The sequence below is a fragment of the Dunckerocampus dactyliophorus genome, chromosome 9 (genome assembly GCF_027744805.1).
Source record: "Dunckerocampus dactyliophorus isolate RoL2022-P2 chromosome 9, RoL_Ddac_1.1, whole genome shotgun sequence".
Classification (NCBI taxonomy): Eukaryota; Metazoa; Chordata; class Actinopteri; order Syngnathiformes; family Syngnathidae; genus Dunckerocampus; species Dunckerocampus dactyliophorus.
In genome coordinates, this window is record NC_072827.1 from 32,103,685 (window position 1) to 32,118,056 (window position 14,372).

Here is a 14,372-nt window from a genome sequence, read left to right on the forward strand (position 1 = left end):
AGCAAAGAAAATAAAGTTAAACCTATATATCCACATCTAACCCTGCTTAGACGTCTTCAAAATACATAAAATTCCCATCTTTATACCCCCCTGCACGGTTTCTGCTGCTATTTGGCATGAAAAAGCCGAAAATCACAACCATTATTTTGTAAAACATTGGGAACCTTTGCCTCATGAAGCAAGAAGCTCTCATGTATAAACATTTTCCGAAGTGCTGGTTTCACAGCATTCGGAGGCTTAGTCTCTGCCACTCTGAAGGCTGGTGGTGCAGATCTGGACAACTTTGTAATCTCAGCCTCAACAACAAGAAGGAACAGAATGCTGACGAGGTACCACATTAGTCAAGAATACATGACAGCCTTCAGAGAGGACCCTCCCCAGTACGCTGCTCTCCACTGGGATGGCAAGATGTTGAAAGATGTCCTGGGAAGTGACCCTGGGACCATGTCAGAGACTTTGGTTGTGCTTGTCTCAGGTCCACCTACGTATCCTGAAGGCAAGCTTCTGGGAGTACCGGTGATAGACAGCTCAACAGGAATGGCTCAGACAGAAGCCTCCATGGATTTACTGGAGGCATGGGGGCTTGCAGGTGTGGTGACTGCCCTTGTGTTTGATACAACGTCTAGCAACGGTGGTGTACACAAGGGAGCTGCTAAACTACTGGAGCAACAGTTGGATAGAAAGGTCTTCTACTTAGCATGTAGACATCACATCATAGAGGTTGTGGTTGGGGCTGCCTGGGAGAAGCTGTTCGGAAAGGTTAAGAGTCTAGACAATCCATGGTTCAAAGCATTCAAGGATGCATGGACAGATCTTACTACAGACAACCTCAAGAACCTGTCCATCAGACAAGGATGGCTGAAGGAGAAGAAGAAGGAGTGTGGGGAGCTGCTCCAGGGAATACTGACTTCTCAGAAGTCTCCAAGAGCAGATTATCGTGAGATGTCAGAGCTGACAGTCATACTGCTTGGTGGGACCCCTCCTCGTGGCATCCACTGGAGTCATCCTGGAGCCATCCATCAGGCCAGATGATGGCCAGGAATATCTACTCCATGAAAATGTACATGTTTGCAGAACAGATGCACTATGATGATGACACTGTGGCAAAGCTGGAACGCCTCAATGTCTTTCTGTCTCTGTTCTACACGCCAATGTGGATGACTGCAACGTTTGCTGCTGATGCTCCCGTGAATGATCTGCAATTCAGGAAGGACATGCTCAAATTCAAGACAAGCGACCCAGAAATTGCAGAAGCGGTGCTTCAGAAACTTTAGAACCACAGGTGGTACTTGACACAAGAGGTTGTGCCATTTGCTCTCCTCAGCACCAGGCTCAGTGATGGTGATAAACAGGACGTTGCCACTAAGCTGCACGCCACTGAGAAGCCAGATAGTTTCAGGAGAGGGAGACCTGTGTTCCCTCAGGTTACAGCCAAGACGACTGTACCGGATCTGATTGGCCCAGAGAGTCGTCATCTGCTTGACACCCTTGGCATCGAGTGGCTCCTGCAACCTGTGTCCACATGGTCAGGGAGTGATGGTTGCAACAAGGCACTGGAGTATGTCTGGAATGTGAAAGTAGCGAATGACATTGCTGAGTGGGGAATCAAGATGATGAGCGATTTTGCAAACATCATGACTACAGATTGTCAACAGAGAGGGTACCTGCTTCAAGCTGTGGAATACAACCGTGAGCCATTTGACAGCTTCAAGAAGCAAACTCTGAACAAGTGACTGTGATGTCTAATTGCGACATGACCACAATATGTAATTTGGATAATTTTGTGGACATGATCTGTTTTTTTTTGTTTTTTTTCAAATGTATACTTGATTGTTTCTGCAAATAGAACATTAAAAATGATTCAATTTCATACCCATTATGATGTTCTATCCCTATTGTATAAAAAGTTTTGGGTGAAAAAATGGCAAAATTTGACGTTTTTCTACGGTCGCAGGATTTTTATCTTTGTGTCCAATGAGGCAAAGGTTCCTGACATTTTAGCTCAAAAATGGTTGTGATTTTCGGCTTTTTTATTTATTTTATTTTACCTTTATTTAACCAGATTAAAAAAAAAAAGGCCAAATAGCATCAGAAACCGTGCGGGGGTGGTACAAATATAATAATTTTATGTATTTTGAAGAAGTCTAAACCCTGCTGTTATGGTAATTAGTCATTTGTGTTTACGGTGACCTACGAGAGGTCAAAACAACGGCTGTCAAAACAAGTTACACTGCTCGATAAACACAAAATTTGTAACTCACCCGACAAAAAAAATAATTTTAAAGTGCATAAAGATCTTTTCCAATTTATATAAAAATGAAAAAATCTTACCTTAGACTTGACAATGGTTGTTAAACGTCGAATTGAATGATGCTGCTTCTCCGAGGTCGTGACTGTACATTACGCTAACACAAAATGGCGGACACGGTGAAACATTCCCCTGCTGAACGCGTATTTGGCGAATAACCGGCGGAAGGACTCAAGTTTTGTTTGGCGCAAGAAGGCACTTTTTATTTTCTAATTCAATATTTACTAGCAATACGCAATTTACGCTGTGAGCTCGAAGTGTACGTACATTACTCGCTGGACACGAAATTTAGGTGCGTTAGACTTTTGTTCAAATAATCTTATTTTACTCTTTTATACACAAAAAAATCACTTTAGTTGCAGAGTTGAGTAATTATTCCATGAATATATACCATTGTAATCATCATGGGGTTTGTTTTTCCATGGAATTATGTTCTTCAAAATTTTCATCAGCAGGCGGACACGAAGGTTATGTACTTTTCACTAATGATTACACAACAGTTATTTTTTTTTACACTGAGAATATTTGAATAAAACACATTAGAAACCAATTTCAGACATCATTCTTTAATTCTAAGTAGAAATCATGACAAAATGATCAGAGAAAATATTGTTAATTTCACAACAAAAGTAGACATGCTTTACATGTAACATTTCAATGTCCAAATATAGACACTTTTTTACAACATAGCCGTGCTAGCGCAAAATAAAAACATGAACAGGCTTAATTGATGGTTTGGTAAGCTTCCTCCCTCTATAAACGTCAGAGTGATAGGGATAGTACACATTGTTAGAGCAACTACTTCAAATACTACTCAAGTCAAGTTGAACACAGCAAAGGGTACCCTTGATCTGAGCCATGCACGTATGAAACAAATCAAGTGAAAAGTATCATACAGTTTTCCAACGTGCGTTAATCAGCTGCTGCCTTTTCCACACACGCGTCACGTAGACGCCCTGGTAACGTCCCCCGAAGGCCATATGAATAATTCATGGCCGCGTCCCCGCCTCTTCATATCCTTCCTTTCATCCTAAACAGCCAGTCGTCCTCCGTGGACACCTGCTGGACGACACGAGGACGTGACGTTTGTTCAAACACAATGAACAGTTGCTTTTATTTCGCTCCAAGTACTGAACTCCATCGCATTTGAATGGCAGAAGAATCTGAAACACAACAAAATGGAGAAAAAAAGTGTACAAATAGTTTGAAGATGATGTCAAATGTGTACGCTGGCTCTTTTCAGCCTCAGTTTTTGTTATCAATCTGTTGCAAAAAGTCTGAGAAAAACACGAAGCAATAACCTAAATCCACTTCATCTGTTCCAGAAAGCCACAACTATGATCCTTCTCGTTGACATGCACATAAGAATATTCAATATTCTCGAATAAAAAGCATTCCAAATAGAAATGATGATATAGATCATGTCAACTGATACCATTAGTAACTATGTTCAACGAATAAATGAGTATAAAAATATGACAGTGAAACTTGCCTTTTTGTCATGAATTTGTTGCTAATAGTCTGAAAACGTCCGAGCAATGAAGAGTAAGCAATAAGATGGATCCAGCTCATCTGCTCCCAACACCAACACTCTTCATGGAGAATCATTTACGTGCAGATAAGATGCAAATAAATACAAAGAAATAAATACACACAAATAATCTCAAATCAATCAAATCACACTTTTCATGAAAAAATGGAATTTTTCATTTGATTTCATTTCAAATGAAACAATTACAAAATAATAAACAATGATTCATAGAATACGTTATAAATTGTTATGGTATTATTATTCTTGTAAATAGAAAATATGAAACAATATGAAAGAATGAAATAATAGTTGAAATTAGATGATTAGTGAGTGCATTCAATGATTTCAGTGAAGCTCGTATTTTTGTTTTCCATTTGTTGCTGAAAGTCTGACAAAAAAACTACAAAAACAGGACAGTTTTTCCAGGAAGCAACCCAATTCCTGTGTTGACCCCACCCAACGAAACACATGTTGACCCCCCCCCCAACGAAACACATTTAAACAGAATCATCATAAGAATGAAGAATACTGGATCATCAAATGCAGTTTAGAATTGAAATGAAAATACATTTCATCTTGTATTGGTGTCACCAATGTTCTTCTGATGGGATGGATGCTGTGATGTTCTTCTAAGCTGGGATGGATGCTGTGATGTTCTTCTGATGGGATGGATGCTGTGATGTTCTTCTGATGGGATGGATGCTGTGATGTTCTTCTGATGGGATGGATGCTGTGATGTTCTTCTAAGCTGGGATGGATGCTGTGATGTTCTTCTGCTGGGATGGATGCTGTGATGTTCTTCTGATGGGATGGATGCTGTGATGTTCTTCTGATGGGATGGATGCTGTGATGTTCTTCTGCTGGGATGGATGCTGTAATGTTCTTCTGATGGGATGGATGCTGTGATGTTCTTCTGATGGGATGGATGCTGTGATGTTCTTCTAAGCTGGGATGGATGCTGTGATGTTCTTCTAAGCTGGGATGAATGCTGTGATGTTCTTCTAAGATGGGATGGATGCTGTGATGTTCTTCTGATGGGATGGATGCTGTGATGTTCTTCTAAGATGGGATGGATGCTGTGATGTTCTGCTAAGACGGGATGGATGCTGTGATGTTCTTCTAAGATGGGATGGATGCTGTGATGTTTTTCTAAGATGGGATGGATGCTGTGATGTTCTTCTGATGGGATGGATGCTGTGATGTTCTTCTAAGATGGGATGGATGCTGTGATGTTCTTCTAAGACGGGATGGATGCTGTGATGTTCTTCTAAGACGGGATGGATGCTGTGATGTTCTTCTAAGACGGGATGGATGCTGTGATGTTCTTCTAAGACGGGATGGATGCTGTGATGTTCTTCTAAGATGGGATGGATGCTGTGATGTTCTTCTAAGACGGGATGGATGCTGTGATGTTCTTCTAAGACGGGATGGATGCTGTGATGTTCTTCTAAGACGGGATGGATGCTGTGATGTTCTTCTAAGATGGGATGGATGCTGTGATGTTCTTCTAAGACGGGATGGATGCTGTGATGTTCTTCTAAGACGGGATGGATGCTGTGATGTTCTTCTAAGACGGGATGGATGCTGTGATGTTCTTCTAAGACGGGATGGATGCTGTGATGTTCTTCTAAGATGGGATGGATGCTGTGATGTTTTTCTAAGATGGGATGGATGTTGTGATGTTCTTCTAAGACGGGATGGATGCTGTGATGTTCTTCTAAGACGGGATGGATGCTGTGATGTTCTGTGATGAAGTATGAAATGTTTTACAGCTTAAATAATAGAAATGAAAACAAGAATCACATGAATAAATAAAGATGCACCTTCTATTGAAGACTATCAAAGGGGGGAGGGAGGTTGACAATTGATTGTTTGGAAGGGGAGTCAGACCCCCCATGGTGTTTTTTTAGCAGCTGCCGTCAATAAAACAAAATGTTTGGGATGAGCAAGAAGCTCCACATGTCGACGTTCCAAGTATTTATTCCTCGCTCTCTCCGCAGATCACACGTCGGTCGGGGGTCTGGGGGACAGCTTTTACGAGTACCTGCTGAAGGCGTGGCTCATGTCGGACAAAACGGACACGGAGGCCCGCAAGACGTATGACGACGCCATCGAGGTACGCCGCCAGCTGACCAACGGCTGTTGGGCTCATTTGTTGCACTTTGCTTACCTTTTCTTTCCAACCTGGCAGGCCATCGAGCGCCACCTCGTACGCAAGTCCAACGGCGGCCTGACGTTTATCGGCGAGTGGAAGAACGGCCACCTGGAGAGGAAGATGGGTCACCTGGCGTGCTTCGCCGGCGGCATGTTCGCATTGGGCGCCGACGGCTCGCCCGACGACAAGGCGGGGCACTGGCTGCAGCTGGGTGCCGAGATAGCCCACACCTGCCACGAATCCTACGACAGGACAGGTGAGGGGGGAACACGCCGCCGGGGCAAACGTATTGGGAGCGTAGAAAACCTGTTTATGACTTTCTAAATATGTTTTGTAACAGCAGTCCAGCCCTCTACACGTTTACTTGTGCACCGGATTGCACAACTTTTATGCTACAGGGACTCTAGACAGCCGCTGGCTAGTTAGCTAAGCTAGAGTGCTAACAAGCTAGAGAGCTAACCAGTTGGCCTTCAATGTATTTCTTCTAAACTAAAAAAAGGTTTCAAACAGAAGGATAAAGTAAGAAGCCACAAACTTACCACTTCCACACGGAATGGGAGGAGAACCATACTGGCTACAATGAGGATGGATGTCTCATACATGTAACATTACTGCCGCCTAGTGGCCACAATACAACATAACACTTGTATTTCAATATGTTTAATAATAGAACATGGTCCTGCTAGTCCAGGGTGTACCCCGCCTGTCGCCCCAAGTCAGCTGGGATAGGCTCCAGCATGCCCCCACGACCCTGATGAGGAGAAGCGGTATAGAAAATGGATGGATGGATGGATGGACCATAGTCGACCACCAAACAACCGTTATGAATGAATGAATTTCTGAAAAGCCGCCATGTAGCGAAGGAGCGCTAATAGCGAGGCAAGACTGTGTGTCAGCGTTGTGTTTGCACGTGAAAAAGTTATTATTATTATTTAGTTATATTATTATAACATTATTATTACCCTCAACCTTTTATCCGCTGCTCATTTTCCATCTTTGCTGTTGGTGTTTTTCAATTTTACAAGTATTTCTTCTTTTTCGTAACGTTGTGATTTTATTGCCATAATATTATGACTTTGTTGTCGCAAAATTAACATTTTTGCCCCAACTTAATTAAAAAAAAATTGCAATTGTATTTATGTTGGTTTCTAAAGTAGTCACCTTTCAAGATTTCAACTTTATGCTCGTAAAATGTCTTCTTTTTCTCTTAATATTATGACTTTATTCTAATATTTGTAAAATTACTGCTCTTTTTTCCACTTTTGTGATTGTTTTTGTTAGCTTTCTTGTTTAATTGGACTTTTAATATTTGTTGAGGTGCTGATAATAAATCAACCACAAATGGCCCCCGGGCCGCACTTTGAACACCGCTGATTCAAACCTTTAACTCATTCAATACCAAAGACATATTTTACGTTTATTTTTAACCCGAACGCTGGCTGCCAAAGATGATTTTTTATGTGAGAGGCAAAAAGAGGTGATGATGCAAATGCACAATAAAAGAGGTGACTTTTCATACACTTTTAAGCCATAAAAACGGCCACAAGGTGGCGGAAGTGCATTTGCTAAGAGCTCGGCATGCATTTTGCATGTAAAAACACACACGGCAGCAAGGAGGAAGGGAGAGAGCGTGGAGGAGTGTAGCGTGCACAAGGTTACACATTGTAGGGAAATGCACTAGTGAAGGTTATGCTTGAAATGGATCTTTTCACAAAAAGCTGTTTTTCTCCCTTTTGTTTGTTGGGAAGTGATATTTTCCTGAGACTTACGTGTCTTCTACTGCTGATTAGTAAAGAACAGAAAAAGGTAGAAACCAACTTTTTTTTCTGATGAATGATGGGAGTCTAATGTTTCTTTTGATGGGTTCCGTGTTTCTATCTGGATGCCTTATATTCCTCTTTGACCTCGTTTAGCCGGGTTTTGGAGGAATAACAGGCACTGTTCAACCAAAAAACAGCAATGATGTATGAACAAATACAGTTTTGCAAAACCGTGATAGAGCGAAGCCACGGACTTGGAAAGGGGAAGTGATGAGGCATGGCTGGACCTGAAACCTGAAAAGAACAAGCTTGAAAGTTCGAGTGAAAATGCTCCAATTTGACATCGGCGATCTTCACCCACCTTGTCCAGTGGTGAAGCTGGGCCCCGAGGCCTTCAAGTTCGACAGCGGCCTGGAGGCGGTGGCTGTGCGTCAGAACGAGAAGTACTACATCCTGCGGCCGGAGGTCATCGAGACGTACTGGTACATGTGGAGGTTCACCCACGACCCCAAGTACCGCCAGTGGGGCTGGGAAGCGGCACAGGTACGCCTCGTACACGCATTGAAGACGTGCTTCCGACATGTACCACAGCTCCTCTCTGCTGCTCCTACAGGCCATAGATAAGTACTGCAGGGTGAGCGGTGGCTTCTCAGGGGTGAAGGACGTCTACTCTTCCAACCCGACTTACGACGACGTGCAGCAGAGCTTCTTCCTGGCCGAGACACTCAAGTAAGCTAACGTGATTGAAGTGAGCGCTGGAAGTTATAGATACACGATAGCAGGGCTCTCAAACCCATTTGACCTGGGGGCCACTGGAGGTAGAGTCTGGGTGAGGCTGGGCTTCATCAAGTTTTGGGACTAAGGCTCACGATAACGATGATATCTGTAACGATATCGTGTATGCTGCAGGAAACACGTCTAACATGTTAGCGCACTTAAAGCGGTATCATCCGGCAGTGAACGTTACTTCTAGGAGAAAGAAAACCATCTTAGTGCATCCGACCATCCGATAACGTCAGCACATAAACAACCTCTAGCAAGCAACTGTGACCGGGCCAAAGCAGTATCACATGGTGTTGGAGTGTGTGGGTTTTCTGGGTACTCCGGTTTCCTCCCACATTCCAAAAACATGCATGTTAGCTTCATTGGAGACTCTAAATTGTCCATAGGTATGAATGTGAGTGTTTGTCTAGATGTGCCCTGCCATGTTTGATAGGAACATCCTATTTGCATCATCGTTGGAACACAGTGTGTTGCTTCAACGCAAGGCACAAAACAATACATGAATAATTACACTAAACATATTTCATGTGCTTTAACCGTCTGCACGCTAAAACCGAGTTTTAAAAAATGTACACTAAGTCCCCAACTTACGAACACAATTGGTTCCAGACGACCGTTCTTAAGTTGATTTGTTCTTAAGTAGGGAAAAGGTAATATTAGCAATGATATAGGTACTACATGTACGTGTATACATATACAGTATATGTGTATGTATGTAAATATGAGTTTGGATGCAGTAGTAATATTAAACCAGGATAATGAATGAAAAAAACAATAATAAAAGTGATATAATACGTAATGATAAATGTTATTTACCTTTGAAGAGGAGTGGTCGAGCATACGTCGTTGTGGTGGAGGAGGAGGAGATATTGAAAAAAAGGACAAATGGTGGTGGTGGTGTTTAGACTCTTCTAAAAGAGGTAGTGTTCTGTGGGTGGTGTAGAATTAAGCAGGCCTATTAACTCTTCATAAACTTTAATCACACGCTCTGTCCGGGTTGTATCATACAGTGGTATGAAAAAGTATCTGAACCTTTTGGAATTTCTCACATTTCTGCATAAAATCACCATCAAATGTGATGTGATCTTTGTCAAAATCACACAGATGAAAAAACTGTGTCTGCTTTAACTAAAACAACCCAAACATTTATAGGTTTTCATATTTTAATGAGCATAGCATGCAAACAATGACAGAAGGGGGGGGGCTGTAATTTGACAAGAATCAAGACAAAACATGAGAATGGATAATATTATATTATATATATATAATATATATTATATATATATATATATATATATATATATATATAATATATATTATATATATAATTTATATATTATATATTATATTATATCATAATATTAAGGCAAAATTAGGATAAAGTTGAGATATTAAACATTCAAATATGTACAGTAGTACCTTGCATAATGTAAAACTCCTTTTACATAAATTCCACTGAACATAAAGAATTTATGTAAAGTTTTTGCTTCGTATTACGTAAGAAATTCCATCTAACGTAAAGCGTCAAGTCAGTGCAAGTTCAGAAATTCCATTTGAATAGCTCACACGAACTTGAGAGGGAAACATTTTTGCATGACTAACAGAGGTGACGCCTTCTGACGCTTCACGCTCTCATTGGCTGATCATCGGGGCACCGCCTACGCTCTCATCTCATTGGCTCTCTTATCCAGAGCGTCCGTGTGTTTGTGAGAGACATGCCACTCCCTTCAACTCTCTTCCTCATCGTAGTCGCCCTTAAACTAGTTTGCACGCTTTGAAATCTCTTCTTCATTTGTTTACTTTTCTTTGTGTTAAAATGACCGTAGTCATGGCCCTAAAGCAAGTGGAAGGGATAAGAAAAAAAGGGAAAAGTTGTCGATAGAAACCAAGCAGGAAATTATACTCCTGCTTCCACTTGCGCTCCTGATCAAGACATCTGGTGAACGGTGAGATTGTCTTTGTTTTTCAGTTTTATTCATTGACAGTAATCTTATTTATTACCTTATTTCATATTGGAATGTTACTCTACTATGTTTATGCTAACGTTTTCTTATATTTTCCCACCATTTTTGGTGGACTTTGAATATTTTGAAGGCCCAAAGGTGTGAGTTTGGGAAGATCTTGGAACGAATTAGGCTATTTACGTGTATTTTACGCTTCGTATAACATAAACCCCTATAACATAAAGGTTCTCGGAACGGATTATTTACGTTGTAAGGCCGCCTACTGTAATTAAAAAAAAAAAAAGTTGCAATAATAGGAGAAACAAACAAAAAATACAATTGCAGTTTTAGAGAAATTTGGTTGGGTAGATGGTTTCATATTTTGACCAAAAAAAAGTCACATTTTTGACAATAAAGACAAAATATTCCAAGAAAAAATGTACGAGAAGGAAGTTAAAATATTTGTAAAGTGTAATGTAAGGAGAAACGGTTGTATTAATAATCCCAATTATTAATAATACACTTTGTCACCCACAACACAAAGCTCAGATGCAGGCTGCTTTTTTCTTTAAACAAAATAGGAACATTATTTTTCATCCTAGTTTTACAGTAAACTATCTTCATTTTTCTCTTTTATTATTATTATTATTATGTTGTTTTGTACTTGTGTTGTTTTATTTATTTATTTTTTTGTTCCTTTTAATCTGCATACCAAAACTAATGTTTAAAAAATATATTTTATTTGTTCATTTTTTGCAAATGACAGTTTTACTTGCTAAAAGTTAAAACTAAATTTTTTTAAAATGATGGTATTTTTTTTTTTATCCTGGTTTTACAGTCCACATGACAAAACTAAGAGCACCCTTGTTTCTTCAGTTTCTTGTTCATTTTAGTGTCTGATACAACTCAAGGTACCTTTGTTTGGACAAATGTAACAATGACAACAAAAATAGCTCATTAGAGTTACATTTTTTGGCAGTACAACGCTACATTGCTAGACATCAGCTCTTCAGTTCAACTCTTATGAGCTATTTTTGTTAGCATCGTTATATTTGTCCAAACAAAGGTACCTTTACTTGTAGCAGGCATTAAGATGGATCAATAAAGTGAAGAAACGAGGGTGATCTCATCATTTCTTCCATGGCTGTAGATGAAGGACATGCTGTGTTTTCTGTCATGTGCAGTGCAGTGTGACTCTCTGCCTCCCTCTGCTGGCAGGTGTCAACACTTTCCCTAAAAATGTCATCTTGTCCAAAAAGAGAAGATAAACTTTGGTTGTCCCACGTTGGGGAAATTCCGTGGTTGCAGTATAAAATGTTGTACAAACAGGACAGAGAATCAACATGGCTAAAATAATACAGTAAGAGTCGGAACAGGGGCGGAGCCAGACATTTTTCATTGGGGTGGCCAAGGTGAGACTGTTACTCACAAAGGGGGTGGCAATAAGTTGATGCCTGAATTGTCTAGAGGCGTAGCTCCGCCGCTGCTTTTGGAGCGTCTCTTAGAGCAATTAATAGCTGAGCAACGTACCGCCTCATCTGGAAGTACATGCCGATCGGTGCTCCTGTTTGGACTTTAGACTCCTTGGTAGGCAAAGTCAACAAAGTGAGAAAACTTGACCAGAACCAAAAGTAATCATGGAAAGTCAAGGAAAGTCATGGGGCGTATGTTGCTCGCTGCCGTCAAATAGATGGACGGATGGCGTAGATTACACATGATTCATTGTGACTGCCGAAAAACAGGCCGACCGGACGTAGACGTGTTCTGCACATGCGTAGAACCCGGTTGAACCGGTTGCGTTCCGGGTACGTATTGCACAGTGACAGGCAGCTCTCTTCTGTTGTGTGCTGCAGTGAAATGCGTCCAAGTGGAAACGGCAGCTCGGCTGAATTAATGTTCTGCAACACAGACCCTCGTCCGTCAGAAGTGGCCCCCAGCCGTGGGGGCGCCAGTTCGCCAGCTCTGCCACTGAGTAGGAAAATAATAAGTAGTTGCACAGCAACGTTTCACGTGCCAGCATGCAGTGCGTCTCCGTGCCGCCGTCTGCTGGCAGGTGTGAACATTTCTCCTAAAAATGCCATCTTGCCAATGAGATAAGATAAACTTCAGTTGTCCCACGTTGGGGGACATTCCATGCTTGCAGTATAGAACGTTATGGAAACAGGACAAAGAATAACCATGGCTAAAATGACAACTGAATTAAAGTAATAAAGTCAAGACAGGGGTGTCCAAACTTTTTCCAGCGAGGACCACATAGTGAAAAATGTAACGATGCATTTTTGCTACTTTGATATTTTGTAAAGCAGCACATGCAGCTATGCTAAGAACAAGATTTCGCCAGGTTAAGACGTGACAAGATGTCTCGTAGCTCTAGGCCTGGGATGATAATAAATCATTTAAGTAATTGCAAATGATAAAAACGATGTGGATCATTTTGCCGGCCTTGATATATTGCCATGTGCATGCGCGTCGGTTTTCCCTCTCTCTCCCCTCCGAACAGGCGGGAAGGTAGTCTCAAATGGACGCTAGTGAAGCAGTTGTCTTTGAAAAATGGCTGGGATAGAATGAGTTAACTATGATAGTGTGTTTGTGGCGTGGGTGATGAGGCTGTCATTACAATGAACTTCACCCTTTGCTCTTTTTCCCCCATTTTTGCTGTTGTTTTTGTTTTTTACATTTGCCAAATATTTCAACTTTCTTCATACACAATCATCGGAAATGTTGTTCTTGTGATACTATGACTTTATTCCCATCATATTTTCATTTTATTCCCATCATATTTTCATTTTATTCCCATAATATTAAAAATGTTTTCCCCAACCTCATTTTCCAAAAATTGTTTGTTTCTCGCTTGGGGAAAAGGTCCCGACTGTCGTTTGTGCCAAACGGCAGTTCAGAGTTCCCAGCCTTCTTGGAGTCCATCAGAGGGGTGATGGAGAGCACCCCAACTGGTGACTCCGTCGTTCTACTGGGAGACTCAACGCCCATGTGGGCAATGACAGTGTGACCTGGAGGGGCGTGATTGGGAGGAATGACCTCCCCGATCTGAACCCGTCGGTGTGATGTGATTGGACTTCAGTGTGAACCACAGTTTGTCCATCACAAACACCATGTCCAACACAAGGATGTCCATCACAAACACCATGTCCAACACAAGGACGTCCACAAGTGCACTTGGCACCAGGACTCCCTAGGCCGCAGGGCTATGATGGACTTTGTACTCGTATCATCAGACATGCGTGTTGTGGGCACGCAGGTGAAGGGAGGGGCTGAGCTGTCAACTGATCACCATCTGGTGATGAGTTGGATTAGATGGCGGGGGAGGATGCCGGGCACACCTGGGAGACTCAAACGTGTAGTGAGGGTGTGTTGGGAACGTCTGGCAGAGTCTCCTGTTTGTCTTCAACTCTCACCTCCGGCAGAGCTTCGCCTGCATTCCGGGGGAGGATGAGGGTATCGAGTCCGAATGGGCCGTATTTCGTCCCTCCATTGCTGAGGCAGCCGATCGGAGCTGCGGCCGCAAGGTGGTAGTGGCGGCAAGCCCCGTACCCGACGGTGGACACCAGAGGTCAGGGCTGTCGTCAAGTGAAGGAGTCCTATCGAGCATGGATTTCTTGTGGGACTCCTGAAACAGCTGACAGGTACCAACAGGTCAAGCACCACGCGGCTTCGGCGGTGATCGAGGCAAAAACTCGGGTGTGGGAGGAGTTCGGTGAGGCCATGGAGCACGACTTTCGGTCGGCCTCAAAGAGGTTCTGGCAAACCGTTCAACGCCTCAGATAGGAGAAGCAGTGCCTGGTCCACACTGTTTACAGTGGGGACGGGGGCCTGCTGACCTCAACTGAGGATACAGTTGGACGGTGGAAGGAATATTTTGAGGCCCTTCTCAATC

The 14,372-nt window shown here is 42.1% G+C and overlaps 1 protein-coding gene across 1 annotated transcript in view; it reads left to right on the forward strand.

Annotated features, from left to right (window-relative positions):
* The window catches only part of man1a2 (mannosidase, alpha, class 1A, member 2), a 118,948-nt gene that overhangs the window by 102,332 nt on the left and 2,244 nt on the right, over positions 1 to 14,372 (forward strand). The window contains exons 10-13 of the mRNA XM_054788071.1: positions 5,840 to 5,955; positions 6,031 to 6,250; positions 8,125 to 8,297; positions 8,368 to 8,483. Of these exons, the coding sequence (XP_054644046.1) occupies positions 5,840 to 5,955; positions 6,031 to 6,250; positions 8,125 to 8,297; positions 8,368 to 8,483 (625 nt within the window). The remainder of the gene's footprint in view (positions 1 to 5,839; positions 5,956 to 6,030; positions 6,251 to 8,124; positions 8,298 to 8,367; positions 8,484 to 14,372) is intronic.